The sequence below is a fragment of the Carcharhinus amblyrhynchos genome, chromosome 1 (genome assembly GCF_965287045.1).
Source record: "Carcharhinus amblyrhynchos chromosome 1, sCarAmb.v2.hapA, whole genome shotgun sequence".
NCBI classification, from domain to species: Eukaryota; Metazoa; Chordata; class Chondrichthyes; order Carcharhiniformes; family Carcharhinidae; genus Carcharhinus; species Carcharhinus amblyrhynchos.
In genome coordinates, this window is record NC_137324.1 from 124171516 (window position 1) to 124199344 (window position 27829).

Below are 27829 nucleotides of genomic sequence, written 5' to 3' on the forward strand. Positions count from 1 at the left end.
TTCAGAAAATCACTCTTACCATTTTAAGTTTAAAGAACCGTGTTTCGTGGAGTGCAATGATTTTTTAAATTTAGTTATTACTGTCACAAGTAGTCTGACATGAACTACTGTGAAAATTCCCTAGTCGCCACACTCTGGCGCCTTTTCGGGTACACAGAAGAAGAATTTAGCATGGCCAATGCATCTAACCAGCAAATCTTTTGGATTGTGTGAGGAAGCTGGAGCAATGGAGGAAACCCATGCAGACACAGGGAGAACGTGCAGATGCCACACAGACAGTGAGCCAAGGTGGGAATCGAACCTGGGTCTCTGGCGCTGTAAGGCAGCATTGCTAGCTGCTGTGCCACCATGCTGCCCACGAACGTAATTATATAGCACTGTCACCATAGCCTTCACATTCAAACCTCATTCAGCTTTTGAGAACCTAAATCTCCTACTTAGATAATTGTTTAGTGCAAATGTCCATCTGTGTGGTCAGCTTAAGAAATGTTTGCAGTTTAATTCAGGCCATGAGCTCTCAGGACTCAACTTTTGGTTCCCGTTGGAGGAGCAGAGATTTGAATCCCCGCCTTGATTGTTAACCAAGCTTGCCTGTTTTCAGTTTGACTAGTGTTGGTCATTAAGTTACTTTATTTTACTCAGTGAAGTATTTCAGTTTGGTTGGATTGCTGCATGGTGGCACAGTGGTTAGTGCTGCTGCCTCACAGCGTCAGGGACTTGGGTTCAATTCTCGGCTTGGGTCACTGCCTGCATAGGTTTCCTCTGGATGCTCCGGATTCTTCCCACAGTCCAAAAATGTGTGGGTTAGGTGGATTAGCCATGCTAAATTGCCCCTTAGTGGGGGACTAGCTAGGGTAACTGTATGGGGTTATGGGGATAGGAACTGGGCGGGACTGTGGTTGGTGCAGACTCGATTGGCCAAATAGCCTTCTTCAGCACTATAGGATTCTATGAGCATGGTTGTGAAGGAAAACAGCAAGCCTAATAAAGATTTTTGCTTTGATTGCAGGGGCCCTAAATTTAAAGGTTTTATGAAGTCAAATCTTAATCCTAAAACCCAAGGCTGGATCCCTAGCCCTCTTTGGTCAATCATGACAATACATGCATTTTCCAGTCTTGCCAGCGCCACAAACATGCAATATCAGGCCTCAAAACAGGTTCAAATGAAGGAGTGGAAAAATTGGTTGGAAGAATAGAAAACTTCTAACAAAGAGGTGCAGTAGGAAAATACCTGAAGGATATAAATGTTCTTAATATCAGAGATGTTTGCAATGGTAAATATTGTCAGTTAAAAAAAGACATTTCTGTTATTCTATGTGATCTTGCTACTTGTCTGTCTTTTAACTGACCGGTCCAATGAACAAACACTAAGACTATCCATTCCACCATAAATATACTGCTAAATAAATCATTTGTTTTTAGGACGGATCATAAAACACATTGTCAAGTATTCATTTCATGAAATTGTAAGAGTGTTTGTACTGTACCTTCATGGCATTTCTCAGTTCATAAGCATCAAAAAAGGCCGGTGGATACATCAGACCTACCATTACTTCTTTGAAATGGTCAGACAGTTTCTCCTTAAGTTCAGTGACCAGATCCTGCATTTGAAAAAAGATATGTTCATCTGGGAACAACAACAGCCTTCTTGGTCAATAACCTGCTGCCAATTCTTATTGGTTTGAAATAACCAAAATATTTAGAGTGTGCAAGAAAAGTCCAGCCAACTTTAAACTGCACATTGAAATTAATAGATGCAATACAATTATTACGCGAATAAGACTAATGTTAATACAACATTACACAGAAAAAAATACAGAGATTTAAACATTTTGCAATGTATGCTGATAACACCCGACTTTACTTCACCACCACCTTGCTTGACACTTCATGCTTTGAAGTTACCTGACATCCAGTATTGATTGCACTGAAATTTCTTCCAACTAAATATTGGAGGGACCATTATTTTCAGTCCCTGTCATAACTCTATTATCCAGCCATTAAACCTATCCCTTTCTCTGCCCACTACCTGAAGCTGAATCAGGCATATTTGACCACAAGATGAGCTTTTGATCACATATCTGTGCTATCATGAAGACCACATATTTCCTCCTCAATAAGATTGCCTGGCTCTGTTCCTGCCTCAGTTCATTTGACGCTGAAACCATCATCCGTGCCTTTGTTACCTCTGGACTTGAATGTTCCATTGCTCTCCTGTCAGTCTTCCACATTTTACCATCTACAAACTCTCTGCTTATGTCCTAACTTTAGCTAACTTGCACCGAGTTGTATTTGTCCATCACCCTTGTTTAGTGACCTATGTGGCTCCTGGTCAAGTAAAGTTGTTAGTTTTCAAATTCTCATCCTTATTTTCAAATTTCCTCATAGCCTCACCCTTTACTGTCTCCTTTAGCCTCTCCAAGTTACCTGGTGTTCCTCAAATTCCAATCTCTTCAAAAGCCCCAACTGAAATTGAACCACTGATGGCAGCCTTATCTTTTACTTTCAAGACCCTAAAATCTGGATTATGCTTGCTAAACCCCACCACCTTTCCTTTTGCCTTTAAATATTTCTTAAAACCTATATCTCTTATCAAACATTCAGTCAGTTGCCACATTATTACCTTATGTAACTTGCTGTCAGCGTTTGCTTTGTAATACTGAAGAATCACTTGGGATGTTTTATTATGTTAAAAGGTACTCTCTGAAGTTGTTATAAATACCCAATTGTTAATGTAATTACAGCTTTATGCTGCTTTTATCCTGGAGTACTGATTCAATAAGGAAAGAACATTTATGGCATAGTGATGTCAAAAAAGCAAAGTTGCCTGATTGGTATTGAATTGATACAAGTAAGATGACCTTCAAGAAATTCTACTTGTGCTTGGAGCTGGATGACAAATATCAGCTGGAAAGGCACCTTCCAAACATGTCTTTTGTTTCATTAGACAAATTCTGATTTACTGATATTATTGAAGGAGCTGACCCATCAACCTTTCTCAATTGGTAGAAATAGATTTGAAAGTCAGAGACTGACAAATAGTGCTCCAATTTAACATGTGTTTGGAGCTCTGTCTCTTCCCATTCCATAGTGATGGAAGTGGGCAGTGTAATCAGTGCTGCATTAGGAGGTGCAGTGCAAAGACTGTATTAGCTACAGCAGAACAGTTGGTCCCTGTCACATCAGATGACAGCAACTTCTGATGCATTCTATCATGTGACATATGATGAAACGTGTAACAGCTCATACAGCAGCATCTTCCAGAAATCTACAAAACTGCCCTGGAAACAGCAAATTATAATCGACTCTACTCTTTTCCATTTCTCCATGCTCCACAGTTTGTCATTTCTCTACACATCGAAAGGTCAGAATTTGGAAAGTGAGCTTGCTACCACTTTGCTGATGTATCTTTAATGAATGTTACAAAAAAAACTTAAGCTCTATGTGAGCTGCAATTTATTTAAGTTGATGAATATTTGATAACATGACTTTATACAGCAGACAGTTGAAACAAGTGCTTGAATTTTAATTTTTGCATTATATTTCCTTTCATCAGCCTGGCTCAGTTTAGCCGTCTCACCTCTGAAGGTTGTGCATTAAATTATATTACCAGCGTCTGAGCTGATAACAAGTGCTGGCCTTGTCTCCAACACTCACGTCACATGAAAGAATGAAATAAATTGTTGACTGGTACTGCAGTGGAATACAGAAAGAGGAACTGCATTGTTGGAAAAGCTGTATTTTGAATGGGATGAGGCTCTGTCTACTTGATTCAATCGCTCAGATAGATGAAAACTATCTGAACAAAAATCGGTAGGTTTTTTTGGTCTCTTGGCTAACATTACTTTAGTAACATTACTAAATGAAAGCTAAAATGAAAAACAGGAAATTCGTTGGTGAGGAATGACAGCAGTCTTTGGCCGGAATTCTCTGGCCTTATCCGCACCTGGGATTTTCTGGTGCCCCACCGATGTGAATGGAGGTTTGGCTGAGCGCCAAATTCTCCGTTCTGGCTGGCATCGGTGGTGGGACATGTGATATTGGAGCATTACAGCCTTTGTCTATAAATGAATAATCAAAATCTAATCCCACTAATGGTGAAAGTAAAACTATCATTGATTGTTGAAAAGACCCAACTGGTTTTCTACATCCCTTAGGGAAGGAAATTTGCCATCCTTATCTGGTCTGACCTACATATGACTCCAGACTCACAGCAAGGTGGTAGAATCTTATCTGCCTTCAGAAATGTTCAGTTTAAGGGGAATTAGGGATGGACAATAAAGACTGGCTTTGCCAACGATACCCACATCCCATGCAAGAATAAAGAAAATAATAATAACTGTGATTCAAAAATTATTTATTATGTAATGTGTTTTGATGGATTTTATATAAATGAAAGCACATTGGGGGTGATCCTCCCAAAAAAACATTCTAAGAGTCGAATTCACATAAAAACTGGAGCAAATCATGCTGGTTTTTCCAGTGGGAGTTTCAAAATGTATCTCCCACACTCCATGCTGTGCAGAGTACAATAGCGTGAATCAACCTAAAAATCAGGGGGCAGGGCCAATTTCCACTGGAGAGGCCGACAGCGTAGCGTTAAGCGTTTGCTGATCTGTCAGTGCTGAAATCAGCACATGTGCAGTGGCCCCTCACTGCCAACCTCCTGATCACTGACCAGCTGGATCACTAGCCAGCCCTGCGACTCTCGCATCGCTGCCCCTCCAGCCCCTACCCCACCTCCCCCCCCCCGACAGTCCAATCGTTGGCTTCCTGAACATGTCTGGGCCAGCCCCGACTCCCACCTCTCCTGATCTCCCGATCCACCCCCTCTACTGCAGCCCCGGCTCCCCCGAACCTCCCCCCCAAACCCCCAACATCCCCGGCTTTCAGCCCTGCACCCCGATGCCCAGCTCCGATTGTTTGCCACTGTCCCTCTGTCACTGATCCCAGTGCAGAGTGGCAGTGAGAAACCCTCACCCCCAGTGATCGCCCACATTAGGTCCTGGTCCATTTATGCTACGTCCCCTTGGCACTGCCCGATGCCCAGTGAGTAGTGCCAAGTAGTATTGCAACTTTGCTCTTGGGCAGCGCCAGAAGCCCAGGGCTGGACTGTTAAGGTGGCAGTGCCCATGAAGGACCTCCCCAGTGCCCGACCCTCTAGGGGGGCCTCCCTTCAGCGAGGTTGGGAGCTGCAGTAAACCCTGCTGGGGTGAACCACTCCTAGTGGGAGGCGGGAGACACTAACGGAATCAGAATTCAGTTCCGGGATCACTCATGATATTTAAAACAGATTTAAAGGAATATTTACATAATTTATGCAGCTCCACACCAGAAATCAAATAAAAATATTACTAAGGAGTTTAAGGATGCATATTTAAAAAGTGCAGGATGCAAAAAAGGTCAACTGTCAGCGCTGGAAATCAAGAAAAAAACTCATATCCTTCTACCTCTCCAACTAAACCACAGCCTGATGTAACATTAAAAAAACAACATTCAACTAAATGAGGAAGCAAATCCCATTGTGAGACTCATCAGCACCCCCAGGATAGTGCGATAGCTGCAAAAGAGGCAAACTCAAAGGCAGGATTTGCTCACTAGTTGCACATTTCTGAAAACAAGGAAGTGAGCCAAAGGCTTAAAATTTGCAACCTAACCAAACAGTTCATCCTATTTGGGATCAGATACTCCCATTGATATAAATACCAGCATTCAAATCCCATAAGAAATCCCACCAGTCCAGTCTCACTCAGTCACTAATAACCAACTACCCTCTGACCAACTCACTAGTCACCAGTTGCCCCTCACTGGAAACTGAGTCACTCATTGCTGGGTGAACTCTTCCTATTGTTAAGACACAAGTCGACAGCTGAGAGCTCCTCCATTTTCTGAGGCATAAATAAGAACTAGGAGGTCACAATTCCCTAATCACAAATTCAAATCAGCCTTCAGACACACTCCTTCCCTCCCACTACATTTTGTCCATTTTCTCCACCATTCTCCTTTTCCCATCTCTATTGACCTCACCCCTTCCATCTGCTCTTCCCAGTCCTCTCCCACCCCCATTACGCTCATACCTTTGCTCTGTTTCATACTTTTACCCTCGTCCCCACATTCTACTTGGCCTACCATACCAATTTAACCTCTTCTCTCCTATCGTTCTTCAAGCACAAATCAGGGTCCAAGCCTACCCAGCTTGCATCCCCCTGCACCCACATACATTGAGAATCTTCCTTCTCCTCGTTTTTTTTACAACCACCCTCACTATCCAGTCAGGCCCAAGTTGTATCTTATGAAGAAACACCTCACTCAGTCCAAATTTGAACTGAGACTTCATTTTAACGAGAATTCCCCTTGCACCTTCTTAACTCTGACCTTTTCCCTCTCTCTCTTCCCTTGCCTCAATATTTTCCCCTACCCTTTTTCTCTGTCCTTTATTCTCCCTTCCCTCTTTGCTTCCCTACACCAGCAACCTTTTTGTCCACCCTTTCAGGCAAACCAGCTTCCCTCCCCGACCTAATCCCTCCTTTCTTCCCACTCCCTCCCCTTTTCTTCCTTCTCTCTCTTTCCTGTCCTTCCCATTTCTTCCTTTTTTTGATAACTTTGCCTTCCTCCTCTTCCCCTGTCCTCCATTCTTTTCCTCTTTCTCCCCCCTTTCTTTTTATCCCTCCTGTCCCTCCTCACTCTTTCTCTGCTCTATATCTTCACCTAACTCAATCTCCTTGACCTGAGGTCCACACCTGCCCTTTTAGGTTAGTGTAATAGCATTCATGGCACAATTTAAAGGAATTCCCTTTGCCTTGTCTAATCTCTGAACCAACATCACTAAAACATTAATCTCATTAGGACCTTTTGGTTTGATTTGACTTATTATTGTCACATGTATTAGCATACAGTGAAATGTAGTCTTTCTTGGTGCTATACAGACAAAGCATACCATTCAGAGAGAAGAAAATGAGAAGGCAGAATGTAGTATTACAATTATAGCTAGGGCGAAAAGAAAGATCAACTCAATGCAAGGTAAGTCCATTCAAAGGTCTGACAGCAGCAGGGAAGAAGCTGTTCTTGAGTCAGTTGATACGTGACTTTAGACTTTTGCATCTTTTTCCTGATGGAAGAAGGTGTAAGAGGGAATGTCTGGGGTGTGTGGAGTCCTTAATTATGCTGGGTGCTTTGCCGAGGCAGCGGGAAGTGTAGACAGAGTCAATGGGTGGGAGGTTGATTAACGTGATGGATTGGGCTACATTCACAGCCTTTTCGAGTTCTATGCAGTCTTGGGCAGAGCAGAAGCCATACCAAGCTGTGATACAATCAGAAAGAATGCTTTCTATGGTGCATCTGTATATGTTGGTAAGAGTAGTAGCTGATATGCCAAATTTCCTTACTCTGAGGACATAGAGGCATTGGTGGGTTTTCTTAACTATAGTGTTGGTAGAGACGCTATAGAGGAGGACCAGGACAGGTTGTTGGTTATCTGGACACCTAAAAACTTTCAACCATTTCTATTTCGTCCCCATTGATGTAGACAGGGGCAAGTTCTCCTTAACGCTTCCTGAAGTCGATGACAATCTCCTTTGTTTTGTTGACATTGAGGGAGGGGTTATTATCACTGCACAAGTTCGTCAGATTCTCTATCTCATTCCTGTACTCTGTCTCAGTATTATTTGAGATCCGACCCACTACGGTGGTATCGCCTGCAAACTTGAAAACCAATTTGGAGGGGAATTTGGCCACAAAATCACAGGTGTATAAGGAATATAATAGGGGCTGAGTATACAGCCTTGTGGGGCACCAGTGTTGAGGTTGATCGTCGAGGAGATGTTGTTGCCTATCCTTACTGATTGTGGTCTGTGGGTTAAGAAGTTCAGGATCCAGTTGCAAAGGTCCAAACCACGGAGTTTGAAGATGAGTTTCTTAAGTATAATAGTGTTGAAGGCTGAACTGTAGTCAACAAATAGATATCCTTGTTATCTAGGCGTTCCAGGGTTGAGTGCAGGGCCAGGGAGATGGCATCTGCTGTGGACCTGTTGCAGTGATAGGCAAACTGTAATGGATCCAGGCAGTATGGGAGGCTGGAATTGATTCTGCCATGACTATGCCTTTGAAGCACTTCATAATGATGGATGTCAGAGTCATCGGACAACACTGCCTGACTTTTCTTTGGTACTGGAATGACAGTTGTCTTCTTGAAGAAATTCGGGATCTCAGATTGTTGTGAAGAGAGGTTGAAGATGTCTGCAAATACTCCTGCCAGTTGATCCGTGTAGGATCTGAATGCTCATCCAGGTACCCAATCCGGGCCAGTCGCTTTCCGTGGGTTGACCTTCGAGAAAGCTGCTCTGACATTTGCAACGGTGACCTCAAATACAGCTTCATCCAAGGCTTCCAGGGTTAAAAGCATGTTCTCACTGACCACTTGTTCAAAATGAGTGTAGAATGCATTGAGTTCATCAGAGAGGAGTGCGTTGAAGCCGGTGATTTTATATGTCTTCATCTTGTAGCCTGTTATTGTCTTGCAGACCTTTCCAGAGTTGGCAGGGGTCTGTGTGGCTAGTGTGGGACTCTAGCTTGATTTGGTACTGTCTTTTGGCATCTTTGATGTATCTCCTTAGATCTTATTTGGTTGATGTGTACCTTACATTTTATGAGTTACCGAGGGGCGGTGGGGGAAACTGGCCCTGACACTGACCAGCTGGCAGTTCCACCCTTTAACAGTGGTGCCCAGATGTCAGTGGAGCTGGTTTTGTCAGGCCCCACCCCACCAGCATGACGGTGAAAACCGTGCCCTTAGATTTTCTGTGCACAGAGTCATAGAATAGAGTCATAGAATCCCTACAGTGCAGAAGGAGGCTGTTTGGCCCATCAAGTCTGCACTGGCCACAATCCCACCCAGACCCCATCCCCATAACCTCACATTTATTCTGCTGATCCTTGGACACAAGGGTCAATTTAGCACGGCCAATCAACCTAACCCACACATCTTCGGACTATGGAAGGAAACCGTAGCGTGTGTGGAGGAAACGCATGCAGGCACAGGAAAAATGTGCAAACTCCTCACACAGACAGTGACCCAAAGCTGGAATTGAACCTGGATCCCTGGCACTGTGAGGCGGCAGTGCTAACAACTGTGCCATCGTGCCACTCCAGAGAATCATGGCCTTATAAGTGCCAGACCCTTATAATAGTTAGGCTACTCAATGATTAATAAAAATAGGCAAAGCTTGCATGGTGAATTTTCTAACAATGTGGAAGCAAAAATTCTAAACTGACTACTAGAGGGCCCCAATTTGAATGGTTAAGCAGTTTCCTGCCAGGCAATTTGCAGGTTTGCTGGAACATTGCATTATCTTGGGGATTAATATGTTGGCCAGAGATCCCTACATTGGCTATATTTTGAAGTTTCAGATATTCATTTTGCATGGGGGAATTGGAGTTCACAGATGGGATTTTACAGCCTCGCTCGGGCGAGACTGGAAATTGCTGCCTGAGTTCAATGGAGATTTCCATTGTTGGACCCTTGCCCGCGCCGATTCCATGGCGGTTGAAGTGCGTTCTGACCCATAATGTTAAATTCTTGGGTACAAATATCAGCCTGACCACTAGGTGGCACAACAAGTCAGGAAATCAGCCATGGTCAATATCCATGTCAAGGTAATGACTCAGCAATTGCACACTCCAGCCCCTGTCTCCAGCTCCAACAGTCTGCCTCTGTTTATTTGTCAATGTGTGGCATGGTAACAAGCTAATGGCTTCTTTATCACATCAGTCAATATGCTTAGTCCCAAGTAATCCTGGAACCAATTGGAACTGGTGCACCACTGTTCTATGAAATTTTTGAACTGCTTTGTTAAATGCAAAAATAAATCCGCAGCTGGAAGGAAAGAAGTCTGACTTTTAATTACAATTTAAAGTCTCAAGAGCTTGTATTTCTTATTTTGAATGACAAAGTTGTGTCACAAAGATACACTAAAGAGAATGAAATTATAGAATCATAGAATCCTACAGTGCAGAAGGAGGCCATTCAGTCCATCAAGTCTGCACCAACCACAAACCCACCCATGCCCTATCCCCATAACCTCATGCATTTACTCTAGCTCGTCCCCCTGACATTAAGGGGCAATTTAGCATGGCCAATCCACATAACCTGCACATCTTTGGATCGTGGGAGGAAACCAGAGCAAACCCACGCAGACACAGGGAGAACGTGCAAACTCCACACAGACAGTGGCCCAATTTGAACCTGGGTCCCTGGGACTGTGAGGCAGCAGCGCTAACCACTGTGCCACCCACATTCTCAGTGTTTTCCCTTCAATGCAAAATGAGGCACCTGATTAAATGAACTGAATAGTAAAATGTTCAGGCATGGATGAAAATGTTGGAAAATATAAGTCGAGCAAGGCCATAGCAATTCCATTGCGCAGTCAAATACAACACCTAGTAAACCCCGTTACACTGCTCTGCTTAGCTCTGTCTGCTTGAAATGTTTAAGTAACATATTTCTTCCCCTAGTGGAGCAATACATTTTCATCAAAAATAAAAGTGGAAGTTCCTCTTCCATCAAAAAAAACTAATGTTAAGGACAATTAATGTGTTACAAACAGAACAAATCTCCAGTGTATTTGCATGATTTCTGTAATGAGGTGATTAGAACTTGCCACAGTACTCAAGTTGTGTACTAACTAATGGTTTATACAGTTCCTGCATAACCTCTCTGCTCTTACATTCTCTGTCTCAGCTAATAAAGGAATGGACTCTATTATGCTTTCTGTGAATGGCTTAAGACCTCACACAGTGAGGGTGATTTTGAGCCCGCGCTCTCCATCTGTGGGAATGGTGGTGCTTGCCCAAAATCCGGAGGTTGTGATTCGTCAAGTTTCTGAGTTCCGATCTTACTAGCTCCTCGCTGGTGGAACGGTGTGAAACATGCTGTGGGACTGCAGAAAGCTCATTTTAATACATTGACATGTCATGAGTGAATACTCTCTCAGACCTTGAGCACACAGGGTGTGACATCACGTCAGCGCCATTTAGAACAGGTCTACAGAAGCGTGAACATGGCTTCTTCATGTCCGAGGGGAGGGTGAGTATCGGAGGTGAGCGCTCAGGCAGCCAGCACTCTCCGCAGTGTGCACTGCTCAGGTTATGAGAAGTACTGCCTACATACCAGCCTTTACAGCCCCTTGAGAGCAAAGGACACCTTGGCATGAAGGGCAAAAAAGGTCTGCAAGTGATTCTGGGACCTCCTCCCCCGGCACTGAGTTCAAGCCATCTGTGTCCCCTGAGTCCTCTCCAGTGCCCCCTTGAGAAGGGATCAGGCGACCAGGATAGGGTCAACTTGGGGCTGGAGGTGGGGAGGTCCCAGAATCATCATTTTGGCGGGATGGCTCGAGGGAATCACTTGCAGGTCTTCTCTACTCTTCATGTCGGACTGTCCTTTGCTTTTAACAGTGTTGTAAGAGCTGGTATTCAGGCAGTGCTTCCTGTATCCTGGGTTCCTGTCCATATCGCAGCTGAGGGAGTGCCCTTCCTTAGTGGAAATTGGCAAAAGGGTGGGAGGGCTTGAAAACAAGAGTCTCGGTACTGGGGGGGCGACTGCGAGTACCCATAACAGGACAGCTGTCAAGGCAAGTGGGGGATTCAGGAATGATCTGCGTCTCCCCTGATGCGGCCTGAAGGGCTTCGCACCTAGAGCAGGATGGCTGCAGTGTGATTGGAACCCACACTCAGGCAACGGTGTGAGGACAAAGGGAAGTGGCTGCCCAGAAGTCTCAAACCAATTCTTGGGCTGCTTACATGTAACAGTGGATCTCAATGGGACAGCTCTGCACCTGTTGTGACCTGGGAGAAACAGGGTGCATTCTGGGAATGAGCTAGCATGCTAATTGCTGGCCTCATGATTTAGCTGCACCTCCAGGGGCACCGGGGAGGACTCAGGGGACAAGGATGGCTTGAACTCAGTGCCGGGGGAGGAGGTCCCAGAATCACTTGCAGACCTTCTTTGCCCTTCATATCAGGGAGTCCTTTGCTCTCAAGGGGCTTTTAAGGCTGGTGTGTAGGCAGTACTTCTCATGATCTCCTTCCCGAGTTCCTGTCCATATCTCAGCAGAGGGATTGCCCTTTCTTACTGGGGGCTGGGCAGAGGGTGGGAGGGACTTAGCACTGCCATTCCCACACTCCTCAGGGAGGAGGTAATGGGTGAGAATGATGGTTCCCACAAGCTTGGTAACATGAACAGACAGGGTGGAGGGTCAGTGGGTAAACAAAGTGAAATCTATTGACAAACATGCAAAACGAAATGGTGACCTTGCTGCAATTGTATCTGTAGTCACCCGTGCAAAGTAAGAGCCTACAATTTTTAAATTTTCTTTACCCTTCCACTACATTTGGGTGTTTCTCCAGGATTCAAAGCTGAGGTTCAGATGGCCTGCTGACTTCCATGTCCTTCTGTCAGAGATGACCTCGCCTTACATCCTCCGCAGTTGTTATGAAAAGAGTGCTGGGAAGTTGTTTATATGGAGCTCCCCAGTGCTTGCAGCAGTTAGGTCATTAAATGGCAGGCGAATCAGAGGGAATGCACTGCTGGAATGGTGTGGAGCTCATGGGAATAGAAATTAATACCAGTCAGCTGTAAGATTTGACTTGAAAACACGTTGCATTGGGGAGAGTTACAGAACAAGGAGATCTAGGGGTACATGTTCATGGCTCCTTGAAAATGGAGTCACAGGTGGACAGAATGGTGAAGAAGGCATTCGGCATGCTTTGTTTCATTGGTCAGAACATTGAATACAGGAGTTGGGACGTCTTGTTGAAGTTGTACAAGACATTGGTAAGGCCACACTTGGAATTCTTTGTGCAGTTCTGGTCACCAGATTATAGAAAGAATATTATTAAACTAGAAAGAGCGCAGGAAAGATTTACTAGGATGCTACCGGGACTTGATGGTTTGAGTTATAAGGGGAGGCTGGATAGACTGGAACTTTTTTCTCTGGAGTGTAGGAGGCTGAGAGGTGACCTTATAGAGGTCTATAAAATAATGAGGGGCATAGACACGGTAGATAGTCAATATCTTTTCCCAAAGGTAAAGCAGTCTAAAACTAAAGGGCATAGGGTTAAGGTGAGAGGGGAGAGACAGAAAAGGGTCCAGAGGGGCAATTTTTTCACACAGAGGGTGATGAGTGTCTGGAACAAGCTGCAAAAGGTAGTAATAGAGGTGGGTACAATTTTATCTTTTAAAAAGCATTTAGATAGTTTCATGGGTATGATGGGTATAGAGGGATATGGACCAAATGTGGGCAATTGGGATTAGCTTAGGGGTTTTAAAAAAAAGAGCGGCACGGACAAGTTGGGCTGAATGGCCTGTTTCCATGCTGCAAGCCTCTATAACTCTATAACATGCTGGTGCCATCAACCTGAAACATTCCACTCCTCACGCCAGACCCAACATTCTGCCAGTTTTGGTAAGATTTTGTCCTATGTATTTTAAATGAAATATATATAGATTTCCTTGTTTGTCTTCTGCAAATGCATACCTCCCACTTTTCAAGGTTGAATTCCATTTGCAACTTTTCTGCCCATCTGGCCAGTTTATTGATGTCTTACATAGTCTACAACAATCCTCTTTACTAATGCTGTACATAGTTCTTGTAATTAACATATACACACAGTGAACCTGGTTAAGACTGTGATTACTTCATTAAGACCTACCGAATGGTATCCAACAATTGCCAGTGGAAATTCTAATGAATGAAGGCGAGATTTCTACTTTACAATTTTAACTAGAGCACCATCAACATGCTGTATTAAACATTTATTAATGGCTTGGAAAACTGCATGAACTATGATGGACTAAATTTAGCAACTAGTACATCATTTTAAATCATCTCACAGAAGGGGAGCAATTAAATGCATCCAAAGTATATCAGAATATAATTAATAAAGCAGTCAGTGCTGTTCTCTGGAAGTAAAAGGTCACAGTAGGTTAAAAATGAATTTACAATGGTGAAAATAGTCAGTTCATTCGTCTGTGAGAGCAAAAGAAATATCAAACAACCGTCAAACCACTCTTTGAGAGCAAAATTAATTCCAAGAGACATTTTGGTGCTGACAGTTAGCCCAAGAGAGCACCAATCCATTAAAAGAATGAGGACTAATTAAAATGACCCCCTATAATTACAAGTTGGGGCTGATAATAAAGAACAAGAAAGTAAAATTTTCGGTAATCACCACTTAGCATAAGTTAATTGTATCCTGCTGAAGGATATTACGTGTGTTGTGCCATTGCTAAATATTTCAGTATCAGTTGTCTGTGGGAAGTTATACATAATAAATGACCATTCAGACACACATTTGATGAACACACATTTTGTTACTGCCATAGATTGTTGTTTCTGCCTGGGGTACCTTTTGAACATAGCATTGAAACATCCCATATACTTCAGCAAAGGGGAAGCTTTCTCATTATGCATTTTTCTGTTGAAAGAATTTAAAAGGGGCAACATTTTTACATTGATATTTTTAGCATAGCTCTTAAGTCAACTAGGAAATTTATAGAAGGCGTTAGAAACATTGACACATACAATCAATAGTTCTGAAACATCGAAAGCAGCATTATATGGATAAAGCGGTATTCTTTCGGCAGTGAGGTAAATCAAGAGAGTTAAGACACTGAGGTGATAATTGAATGAGGCGGAGGAAGGAGGCAAGGGGAATGAGGGAAAGAAAAAGGCAGCGATAGTAAGGAGAGAAGAGAAAAGAGAGAAAAAGAAAAGGGGCAAGGCAGGTGCAAAATAGAAGCATGAGTAGGTTTGATAAGGTACCTCACAAGAGGTTACTGCAGAAGGTCAGAGGACATGGAGTTGGGGGTAGGGTGTTAGCGTGGATAGAGGATTGGTTGTCAAATAGGAGGCAGAGAGTGGGGGTCAATGGGTGCTATTCGGATTGGCGGTTGGTGACTAGTGGAGTGCCCCAGGGGTCGGTGCTGGGGCCTCAGCTATTTACCATTTATATAGATGATCTGGAGGAGGGAACCGAGTGTAGGGTGTCGAAATTTGCTGATGACACCAAGATTGGGGGAAAGGCAAATTGTGCGGAGGGTGTGGAGAGTCTGCAGAAGGATCTAGATAGGCTGGGCGAATGGGCCAGGAAATGGCAAATGGAATTTAATGTTGGCAAGTGTGAGGTGGTCCACTTTGGTAGGAAGAATGGTAGGAAGGACTATTACTTACGTGGCGAAAAACTGCAGCAGGCGACGGTGCAGAGGGACCTCGGGGTCCTTGTGCATGAGTCGCAAAAACCCAGCCTGCAGGTGCAGCAGGTGGTCAGGAAGGCGAATGGGATGCTGGCCTTCATAGCGAGGGGGATTGAATATAAAAGTAGGGAGGTCTTGCTGCAGCTGTATAGGGCATTGGTGAGGCCGCAGCTGGAGTACTGTGTGCAGTTTTGGGCGCCGCACCTGCGCAAGGATATTTTGGCCTTGGAGGGAGTGCAGAGGAGGTTTACTAGGCTGATACCGGAGTTGAGGGGGTTGAGCTATGAGGAGAGGCTGAATAAACTAGGCTTGTACTCGTTAGAGTTTAGAAGAATGAGGGGAGATCTCATTGAGACGTATAAGATGATGAATGGGATGGATAGGATAGAGGTGGAAAGACTCTTCCCGCTCAAAAAAGACAGTAGGACTAGGGGGCACAGCCTCAAGATAAAGGGGGGGCAGTTCAGAACGGAGTTGAGGAGGAACTTCTTCACTCAAAGGGTGGTGAATCTCTGGAATTCTCTGCCCGTTGAAGTGGTGGAGGCTGCCTCGCTAAATATTTTTAAGAAGCGGGTTGATGGGTTTTTGATAAGAGAGGGGATTAAGGGTTATGGGGAGAGGGCGGGAAAGTGGAACTGAGCCACGACAGATCAGCCATGATCTTATTGAATGGCGGGGCAGGCTCGAAGGGCCAGATGGCCTACTCCTGCTCCTATTTCTTATGTTCTTATGTTCTTATGTTCTTATGTTCTTATTCAGACCTCGAGCCTGCTCCACCATTCATTCTGATCATGGCTGATCATCATATTCAATATCCTGATCCCCCTTTCCCCTATATTCCTTGATCACTTTAGCCCTAACAGCTATATCTAATTTCTTCTTGAAATCACACGTTTTGGCTTCAACTACATTCTGTGGTAGTGGATTCCACACATTCACCACCCTCTGGGTGAAGAAATTACTCCTCACCTCAGTTCTAAAAGATTTACCCCTATCACTCAAACTATGACGCCCAGTTTTGGGCTTCCCCGTCATTGGGAACATTCTTTCTGAATCTACCCTGTCTGACCCTGTTAGAATTTTTAAATTTTTCTATGAGATCCCCTCTCACTCTTCTAAACTCCAATGAATATAATCCTAACTGGGATTTAGTCTTTCCTCATATGACAGACCTGCCATTGCAGGAATCAGCCTGGTAAACCTACGCTGCACTCCCTCTATAACAAGGACATCTTTCCTCAGATAAGGACATCAAAACTGGACACAATATTCCAGGTGTGGCCTGACCAACACCCTATACAATTGCAGTAAAACATCTCTACCTATACTAAAATCCTCCCACTGTGAAGGCCAACATACCATTTGCCTCTTTTACTGCCTGCTGTACCTATGTACTTACTGTCAATGACGGTTGCACGAGGATGCCAAATTCTTGCTGAGTGTCTCTCAATTTACACCCATTCAAATAATCTGCCTTCCTATTTTTGCCAACAAAGTGCTACAAATCCCTCACTGACAGATCAACGCATGTGCAGTGGCCTCTGTCTGCCAGCATCCAATGGCTGGCCAGCGATTCAGCAACCCCACGTTGCTGGCTGTGCCATTCCTCCAACCCCTAATCGCTAGCCTCCTGGCGGTTCTGGGCCCCCTGGCAGGCCGACCCCCACCACCACGATGGCCCGCCCCAAATAAACCCCTACCTATGCTCTCCACCGATCCCGGCTGCAGAGCAGCAGAGAGAATCCCCACCCCAACTGATCACCCCCAGAGATCTGATCCCCAATTAGGCCCTGCCACCCCATCCTGCCCCTGATGTCTCGTGGGCGGTACCAAAATGCCCCTTGGGCATTGCCACTTTGCCCTTGGGCAGTGCCAGGGGGCCAGGCTGGCACTGCTAAGCTGGCAATGCTCAAGGGGCATTCCCTTCCCCCGACCTCTTGGGGATCTCTATGGCCTCCCTTCACTCCAGTGGAGTTTGGCCGCCAGTTCCCGGTTAGTGGGGAACTGTTGTAAAACCCTGCTGGAGTGAACCACTCCTGGCAGGAAGGAGAGGCTAGTGAGCCTGGAGACTACTGTCCCGGGCTAGTTAATTGGATTAAAATTAGAACTTAAATATTCAAATCAGTTCCATACTTAGTTCTGGTGTGGCGCTGACGAATTGACACTCGGATCAATTTATCATGGCTAATCAACCTAACATATTTGGACTGTAGGAGGAAACAGGAACATCTGGAGGAAACCCAGTGATCTGAGGCAGGAACCCAGGTTCCTGGAGCTTTGAGGCAGCAGTGCTAACTACTGTGCTGCCCTATGAGTGATACATCATTATTCAGGCTGTGCACTTGGAAGAAATAAATTGCTGGGGCACGCCATCGAGGAGGTATCTTGACATAAGGATATCACTGCGGGGTCTGAGGGCAGAATGTTGCCACTTAGGTGCAAAGGCACACCAGTGCTTGACCCTCCTCCCTAAGCAGGAGACTCAGAACTCCAGCAGTAACCAAGTGCAATCGTTCGTCCCAGATAAACTACATCAACGTTCTCTGGATGTTTGAAATACAATTAGAGAGAGGGGTCAAAACCGGTACCACAACATGGAGGTAGGGGCAATCCGGGTATCTGGCAGCGGAAATGCATAGTGGGCATGGTGCCTAGCGGGAAGCCCACCACATGGCCTCTGCTTATGTTTCCTGGCCAGCTAAGCAAGCTGGGAGAATCGTTCCTAATATATTCAGCTGCCTCGTCCAAAGCATTAACGTAAAATGTGAACTGCTGGGGTCCTAGCACAGATTCCTATAGTTCCTCACTAGTCACTGCACATCAGTCAGAAAAAGACCCATTTATTCTAACTCTTTGCTTCCTGTCTGCTAACCAGCTTCTTATTCATCTCAAGAGACTACCCATAATCCCACGAGTTTTAACTTTAAATAGTAATCTGTTCTGTGAGACCTTCTGAAAATCTGAATCATATCCACCAGCCCAGCCTGGTCAACTCTACTAATTACATTCTCAAAGATTTCCAGTGGATTTGTTAAGCACGATTTTCCTTTTGTAAAACTGTAGCATCCTTGTCTGATTATACCATTGCTTTCCAAATGCTGTGCTATGAAATCCTTGATAATGAATTCTTGCAACTTCCCTACTACTGATGTTAGGTCACTGGTCTATAGTTCTCTGTTTTCTTTCTATTTCCTTTTTTGAATAGTCCACTTACGTTAGATACCCTCCAATCTGTAGGAACCATTCCAGAGTCTGATTGACCACCAATGGATGTACTATTTCTAGGGTCAATTCGTTCAGTACTCAGGGATGAGGACTAACAGGCTCTGAAGATTAATCCCATTCATTTGCCCAAAACCAAAATTCCTCTACTAAAAATTGGTCCTTTCAGAACTTCCGGTATATTATTCATGCCTTCCTTTGTGAAGACGAAAGCAAAGTATGAATTGAGTTGCTCAGCCATTTCTTTAATTCACATCATGAATTCTCCTGTTTCTGACTATAAGGCCCTACATTTGTTTTTGTCAATCTTTTTCTCTTTACAGACAATAGAAACTTTTACATTCAATTTTTATATTTCCCTGCTAGCTTACTTTCATACTCTATTTTTCTCTTCTTAGTCATTCCTTTGATGCGCCTTTGTTGAATTTTAAACTGCTTTCAATCCTCAGGTCTATTGTTTTTTCTTGCCAATTTGTATGCTTCTTGTTTGAATCTAATATTATCTCTAAATTCCCTTGTAAGCCATGGTTTGGCCACAGTTTTCTTCCTACTCTTGTGCCAAATAGGAATAAACAACTTCTGAAGTTCAAAAATTTATTGCTTGAATGCCCCCCATTGTCTGTCCACTGTCCTTCCTTTCAGTAATGTTTCCCAGTCCATCATAGCCAACTCATGCCTCATACCATTATAGTTGCCTTTATTGAGCTTAAGGACCTTGGTTTCAGAATCAACTACTTCACTATCCATCTTGATCATGAATTCTACCATATTATGATCACTCATCCCCAAGGGTTCTCTCACAACTAGATTGCCAACTAATCCCTTGTCATTGCACAATAACCAGTCCAAGATAACCTGCACCCTTGTTGGTTGCTCTACTTATTGTTCCAGAGAACCATCTCGTACGCACTCCGGAAATTCCTCTTCCATTGTACTGTGACTAATTTAACTCAGCAAAACTGTAGGCAGATTAAAGTCGCCCACCATCACAGATGTTCCTTTACCACATGCATCTCTGATTTCCTGTCTAATGAATTACCACCATTACCACTACAGTTGATATATCACCCTCACAAATATTTTTTGACCCTTGCTGTTTCTTAACTCAATCCTTACAGATTCCACATCATCTGTGGGACCCAAGGTGAGAGAAAATAAAATAAAGTTTTAAGTGTCTGATGATGGATTTAATATTTAAAAAAAACCATTCTCATTGATAAAAAGACCCATTCACTGCATTTAAAATCTTTCAACCACTCAATAATTCATAACAATAAACATTGTTATGCAAAGCTCCACTTTATAAGCACTTGGAACTGTGAATCAAACTGTGACCTGACAGGCACCCCATTGTGATAATGATAGGCTGTGAAATCAGTCATGCTGCACAAATGTTTTCATGATAATCCTCAGGTTTACCTCAACTGACAGCCAGCACTTATTTTTCTTTAAATCGACAGACTGCTTTTTCCCAATTTTAAAGGTAAGGAGACTTAAATCCCTTGGCAACTTGACAGTTGCCAGGAACTTTGACAGCTCTTTTGATAGCTCCCTTGATAGCTCTCTTGATAACTTCCTTGGCAACTGCCTTTGATATCTTCCTTTCACAGTTCCAATACACTTTTAGCACACGTTCCTGTCTACTTTTAACAATCCCAAAGGGAAATTGACTTCCCCCAAAGGGTGCTTTAGATCTTCCAAAGAGCAGCTGACCTCTCACAATGGTTTCCTGGGACCACATCAAAAAGAATACCTTACTGACTGCATCAAAAGTATATCCTACCTCTCCAAGTAATTTCAATAAGTTTAGACTTTCTCCCATCAGGTCTCATGTGCAAGAGTGTATTTTCCAATCCCTGGTTGTGAAAATCGGATCAGACTGAAGGCAAGGGCACTTTTACATTTGCACTGCTTCTGTGAACCATGGGTGTGCACAATTCTACCTGCCCCCATTCACCCCCTGCAAAACTAATGGGGGAGAGGGGCTGTTTCAGGGGCAGGATCTCTCGATTTGGGCTTCTGGCATTACGTGAATTTCCACAGAGACAACTAGATAACTACAGTGGAAGGCACACAAAAAAGCCTGGGAAAATTGCATTTTTGGTGGGAGGGTTCGTCCTGCAGCTTTTCCTTTTGGAGTTATGGCAGATGATTAGAAGCTTCTCTATGGAAAACCTTCGCCTAGAGGGGTGGAATTCATCCTCAGGCCATAGCAGCAGCCTTGCCTGCCCAAACCCATAAATTCCAACTCTTACTTGATGCCAACAATTTGCAACAACACAGTGGCACCGTGGTTAGCACTGCTGCCTCACAATACCAGAGATCCGAGTTTAAATCTGGCTCTGGGTGATTGTCTGTGCATGTTCTCCATGTAAGCTTCCTGCAGGTGCTCCAGTTCCCTCTCCCTGTCCAAAGATGTGCAGGTTAGGTGGATTGGCCATGGTAAATTGGTGTTTAATGTCCTAAAATGTTTAGGTTAGGTGGATTAGCCATGGTAAATGTGCAGGATTATGGAGATGGGGCCGGGGGGTAGGGTGGGACTGTGCAGAATTCTCTTTCAGAGAGTCGGTGCAAATGGACTAGATGGCCTCTTTCTGCACTATAGGGATTTTATGGTTCAGTCATTTCCCACTAGCCCTGAGTGGAAGTCAATATCGTATTATGCAATGCCTGGAACTAAAATATTCTCATTTTGCACCCTGACTTAAAATTTGACTTAAAGGCTCATGTTGCAGTTTTCCTCTCTCTCTATCCCTCTCTCCCTTGCTGAGGAGTAATGTTTATCTCAGCTCGATGCTCCCCGGAGTAACGTGCCTCAACAACAATTCACTGCTTTCGCTTTGTTGCCCCCAGTGCACTTTTAAACTGCAGTGCTTATTAGCTTCAGAAGGTAGGTCATAGCCCATCGATCTTACCAAATGGAAATCAAAGTGAAATGGAATGGCCTTTGATCTGTACTTTGAAACAATGTTTAAATTACGAGGTTGGGCTATTACAAAGAGCTGATTATTTGACGAAGGATAAAATGAACAGTATTGTGCACTTGATGACTCAAGTCTCATTGCCGCTGTGCTAATTTACACGGTTGACACTTAGCTGCTGACTCACTCCTCAATCTGTGTGCCGTTTGTACTGTGCTTACAACATCTGACCATCTGTTTCACACCTTGAGCAGGCAAGAATCACGAAAAATGCTAGAATAATGATGAAAGGGCCCCAGACACAAAACAGCCCATCCCCTATTTAGCACATTTTGCTTTTATTTTAATATTTACAGTAATCCCAGTTTGAAGTGTTTAGCTTGGCTCTGTTGGCATCACTAACATGTCTGAATCACTAGGGTGTCACTTTGAGAATTATCACAATTTTGCACATTTTGGGAACCCAGGCTGTTATTTCAATGTAGTACTGAGGGAGTTACATTTCCCCAGGGTGAGGCTCAAGGTGAGGGGCAGAAGATCTCAGGGAACCACTTCAGACTGGCCGGCTGATACAGTCCCATGTCTAGGGAAATTTCCAAGGTAGCTTTATAAGATATAGTAGCAGAATTAGGCAATTTGGCCCATCGAATATGCTCTACCATTTGATCATGGCTGATATGCTCCTCATCCCCATTTTCTTGCCTTTTCCCCATAACCCTTCAACCCATTACCAATCAACAATCTGTCTAACTCCTCCTTAAATTCATTCACTGTATAAGTTCAATAGATGAGAATGTGGGGTTTGTTTCCTGTGGAATGGAGGTGGATTATACATTTAAGTAATCAAAGGGCTTATTAAGGATTATTCCTGTGGTGCATCAGCCAGCAGGGGAGTGGCCTTTGCAACTTGGGATGGCCGCCAACCTCAGGAAGGTGATCTTCATATTGGCAGCAAAGGCTGTCCCTACCATCCCAATGAGTTACTGGGCGCTTCTGATTTTTAATTTTATACTTACTTTCCCAAGGGCGCCTCATCTTGAGACAACTTCATGATCCTTGAGCTACTTCTCCTGAGAAACTACTGAGACTCTAGAGCTGTCAGCATTGTACATTCCTCCTGCCATTCTTCATTCAGTGAATCTGAAGGGGGATGGTAATGAGGAGGCTGCCTTGAGTACAATTGCTGAGTTGGTCCATCTGCTAGCAGGGTAAGTGGTCGGGCTCCCCTCTTCATCCTGATATCAGGGCCTGTGATAAAATCCTGCCTGCTATCTTTCAGCAAGAGTTTAAACCAAAGCCAGTCTGCCTGCTCTGTTGAATATCAAAGATCCCATGCCACAGTGAGGTTATCCACTTTGGTAGAAATAATAGTAGGAGGGATATTATTTAAAAGGCAAAAAGCTGCAGCATGCTACGGTGCAGAGGGACCTGGGGGTCCTTGTGCATGAGTCGCAAAAACCCAGTCTACAGGTGCAGCAGGTGATCAAGAAGGCGAATGGGATGCTGGCCTTTATAGCGAGGGGGATAGAATATAAAAGTAGGGAGGTATTGCTGCAACTGTACAGGGTACTGGTGAGGCCGCAGCTGGAGTACTGTGTGCAGTTTTGGTCGGCGCACTTACGGAGGGATATATTGGTCTTGGAGGGAGTGCAGAGGAGGTTCACTAGGCTGATACCGGAGATGAGGGGGTTGGACTATGAAGAGAGACTTAATAGACTGGGTCTGTACTCGTTGGAGTTTAGAAGGCTGAGGGGGGATCTTATAGAGACATATAAGGTAATGAAGGGGATAGATAGGGTAGTGGTAGAGAGATTCTTCCCGCTCAGAAAGGATAGCAGAACCAGAGGGCACAGCCTCAAGATAAGGGGGGAGCAGTTTAGATCAGAGTTGAGAAGGAACTTCTTCACTCATAGAGTGGTGAATCTCTGGAATTCTCTGCCCGTTGAAATGGTGGAGGCTACCTCGCTGAATATATTTAAGTCACGGGTAGGTATGTTTCTGATAGACAGGGGAATTAAGTGTTATGGGGAGAAAGCGGGAAAGTGGAACTGATCCACTTCAGATCAGCCATGATCTTATTGAATGGTGGGGCAGGCTCGAAGGGCTAGATGGCCTACTCCTGCTCCTATTTCTTATGTTCTTATGTTCACTCTCAAAAGAGGAACTGGCTATGTTTCTAGTATCTCAATCAATATTGTTCCTAGATCTCCAAAGGCAGACTATCCGGTCAGTTATCCATTTGGTATTTGTGGGATCTTGCTCTGTGTAAATCGATTGCTGTGTTTGCCTACATAACAATAGTGACTGAATTTAGAAACATACTCCGCTGGTTGTAAAGTGCTCTGAGGATATGACAAGGCCTTGTTATAAATGGAAGTGTAAGTATTCAGTTGTTCACTGGCATCTTTTTGTAATATTTCCTGCTTTCATTGTTTGGAATTGCTTATTCAATTTGAAATGAAGAAACCTTTTAGTTGTGTGGAACTTACTTTGTAGAAATTTGCCTAAATCTCCATGCTCAGCAAATAGACCACAGAGTAACACCTTAGTTATTTAAATTTTGTATCATAAAGTTTTGAGGAAACACAGCCTCCCCAAAAAATGAGATCTGATTCCAATCTTGGGTAAGAATCAGACGTTAAGGCATTCCTCACCACTTTTTGGGGAACAACAGCTCATTTTCACTAAATGGGAGGCTTCAAAATTACCCACCTTATTTCTTCTTTGCATAATTTTGTTTGCCTTCGTTATTTTGGGGCAAATGCCAAGAAAAACAATGGCGGCAAAATTTGGTTGCACAGTGACTACATTTGTGGTGCTATGGGTGACATTTCAAGTCAAAAATGATGTGCAGACATGCACCTCTCTTCCTCCTCACTTCCTCAACCAAGGCCTTCAATGTTGTAAAACCTTAGAGTTCACTTTTTGCCATGTTGTGCCATTGTTGTGTTTTTTTATTACTGTCACAATTAGGCTTACATTAACACTGCAATGAAGTTACTGTGAGAATACCCTAGTCTCCATAATTTGGTGTCTGTTCGGGTAGACTGAAGGAGAATTTATCATGGTGAATACACCTAACCAACATATCTTTCAGACTGTGGGAGGAAACTGGAGCACCCGAAGGAAGCCACGTAGGCACGGGGAGAAAGTGTAAACTGTGCATAAACAGTGACCCAAGCCAAGAAATGAACCTGGGATACTGGTGCTGTGAGGCAGCAGTGCTAACCACTGTGACTCCTCATTCTTCCTGCTCACTCTCTTCTTTAACCAGCTCCAGCTAGAATGCACCTCTCCTTTGAGCGTCTAGGCTAGCTCCAAGTGGCACTGTCCAATGTCTCCTTTGATCTACACAGCTATGCAGCATTTCAAAAGTCCCCGTGAAGGTTACGTACAAATCAGCCTCTTTAATTGGTCACACGTGCATGGGCACACAAAAATAATGACAGAACTCCAGAAGAAATTTAGGGGATTGATGGGGGTAGTCTCATATGATTTTGTGCCCCCCCATGTTGAAGTGAGCAGTCATTCTATGTTTAGTGCTATCTGCATTCATTTTAAACTCAAAGGCAGCGTGAAATTTGTGTGCTGCCTGCATCAGATACAAAAAGACTGTGAGTTGATAATGCATCACAATCCCTGGGCTCGTTTTCAAACCTTGTTAAATTTTGTGGCCAATGTTATTCGCACTAATATTTCAACTATAGACAAGAAACTGTTGGTGGGTATTTCCGGGCTGGAGTTTATGTGGAGGTGGATTTTCACTCCCATCTTCTGGGAAGAAGTCCTGCCTCCAAGAGATGCCAACCAGTTAAATAGCCAGCAGCTCTCTGGTTGCAGCAGTGTCACTAGAAATGGTGACCATTGCCGGCAGTGCAAGTTGTCCCTCACAGCGAGAAGGCATGGAACCGGAAAGGAAGGTGTGTTAGGGGTTTTGCTGGGGTCATTATGGCAGACTCCAGTGAAGAGGCAGTGGGCTGGGCTTGGAAGAACGAGGAGGGGCAGCACTTAATGGATGGGGAGAGTATCACGGGGGTGTGTACTCAACCAGGATACAAACCCCCAATCCCGCTTCACCACATGGCCTGTGCACTCCACTGCACTGGTAAAACCCCAGTGGCAGCAGGAAAAGGTCATTAACTTGTCATGAATTGGCCAGTTAAGGGTCTCAATTGCCTAAAGCTGGTGGGATGCCTAACACCTCTCCTTATTAAAACATCAATGGAAGTAACAGGTGATGGGTATGATGATGCTGCCATGGCCTTGATTCACCCTTCCCTCACCCTCTGCCTGCAAGCCCATTCTTGTGTGTGTGTGTGTGTGTGTGTGTGTGTGTGTGTACGGCACACTTGAAGACTAAATAGCATTAAAGTCCATTCTGGGTCTAGCAAGGGAAGAAAGGCTCTGCTGACCACTTTTGCAGGATTACCAATCCCCACTTTCCTTACCAGGGTGTGTATTTCAGTCTGGCTGGCAGGTGACACTAAGGGCAGAATTTTACCGGCATGTCCGCACAAGTTTCACACAATCCCACCCTAGGCCAGCGGAGAATGCCATTCTCCGAGCTGAGCCCACCCTCGGAATTGGAGCAGACACATTGGTAAAATTCCGGCCTAAGGCTCCCCATCCACAAGCTGAAATTGAGGGAATCAAGCTTAACAAATTTCATGCTCTCCTTACCAAGAAACGTGATGGCATGACACAAAAGACTGCAGGCTGTGTCTGTTATTTATCTGTAACACAACCCAAGACCTGGGTCTTATTACTGATTATGTTAGCCAAGTGCAAAATATAATGAAAGGTAACAGCAAAATGTTAGATTCCATACCTGCCCATAAGAATCATTGTAGATCTGAGCAATAATGAGCCGTTGGGCATTAGAACGCTGGGTCAAAATTTCAATAAGAGCATCTTTGTTGCATTCTAAAAGGAAAGATTACAAAGAATAGAACATGATTGTACGTTGATTGTACTTTGGTTATATCATTTACATTTACAAAATAAAGCCTACAATCAATAAGATTTATCAAGTCCGCTACTAAATAAAAATGCTGACCTTTGCGATTGGTTGGCAAGACCAATTACAATAGGAATCAAATTGAAATGATCATCAAAATAATTAAGAAGAGGGTTTAGAGAAACAAAGTGATGTCGAGGCCTGATTAGAATGTGAAATTCTCTGCCGCAAACATTGTTGAAGCGGAATGCAAGCATTATTATAGAAGGAAGTTGGATAGTTGCTTAAAAAAGAAGGGGAGAGGGCCATTGAAGAATTTCAGGAATAGGTAGAAAAATGGACTGATGGACAAAAGCACCAGCTCAGGCCAGACAGGACAAATGGCATAAATGCGGTCACATTCGATGGAAGTATTTTTGACTTTGGGAGATGATATGAAGGTGATTTTTCCTGTTTTACACTATTATCCAAAGTCAAAATGGCACCTATGATTACACAATGCGCTGATTCATCTAAAAAGCAGGATAAGAAAGTAATTGGAAAGCAATATTACAATAATGACCTGCAAAGATCTGAAACATTCTAAATTTGATTCCTGGTCACTCTACATGGGCCAGCACAGTGACACAATGGTTAGCACTGCTGCTTCACAGTGCCAGGGGCCCAGGTTCAATTCCAGCCTCAGGACACTGTCTGTGTGGTGTTTGCACATTCTCCCTGTGTCTGCGTGGGTTTCCTTCAGGTGCTCCGGTTTCCTCCCACAGTTGAAAGATGTGCGGGTGAGGTGGATTGGCCATGCTAAATTGCCCCTTAGTGTCAGAGGGACTAGCTAGGGTGAATGCATGGGATTGTGGGGATAGGGTCTGGGTGGGATTGTGGTCAGTGTAGACACGATGGGCTGAATGGCCCCCTTCTGCACAGTAGGATTCTATTATTCTATGGCATGGTAGCGCAACATTTAGCACTGCTGCCTCACCGTGCCAGGACCCTGGGTTCAATTCCAGCGTTGGGTGACTGTCTATGTGGAGTTTGCACATTCCCTCTGGATCTTGTGTATGTGTCCTTTGGGTGCTCCAGTTCCCTCCCACAGTTCAAAAATATGCAGGTTAGATGGATTGGCCATGCTAAATTGCCTTTTATTGTCCAAAGATGTGTAGGTTAAGAACATAAGAACATAAGAAATAGGAGCAGGAGTAGGCCATCTAGCCCTTCGAGCCTGCCCCGCCATTCAATAAACTCCAACGAGTACAAGCCTAGTTTATTCAGCCTCTCCTCATAGCTCAACCCCTTCAACTCCGGCATCAGCCTAGTAAACCTCCTCTGCACTCCCTCCAAGGCCAAAATATCCTTGCGTAAGTGCGATGACCAAAACTGCACACAGTACTCCAGCTGCGGCCTCACCAATGCCTTATACAGCTGCAGCAAGACCTCCCTACTTTTATATTCAATCCCCTTCGCTATGAAGGCCAGCATCCCATTCAC

At 44.1% G+C, this 27829-nt stretch overlaps 1 protein-coding gene across 1 annotated transcript in view; it reads right to left on the reverse strand.

The window, feature by feature from the left end:
- LOC145339009 (annexin A10-like) overlaps nt 1-27829 on the reverse strand; it is an 86027-nt gene that overhangs the window by 37325 nt on the left and 20873 nt on the right. The window contains exons 3-4 of the mRNA XM_080183764.1: nt 26219-26313; nt 1488-1601 (exon numbers count right to left, since the gene is read on the reverse strand). Of these exons, the coding sequence (XP_080039890.1) occupies nt 1488-1601; nt 26219-26313 (209 nt within the window). The remainder of the gene's footprint in view (nt 1-1487; nt 1602-26218; nt 26314-27829) is intronic.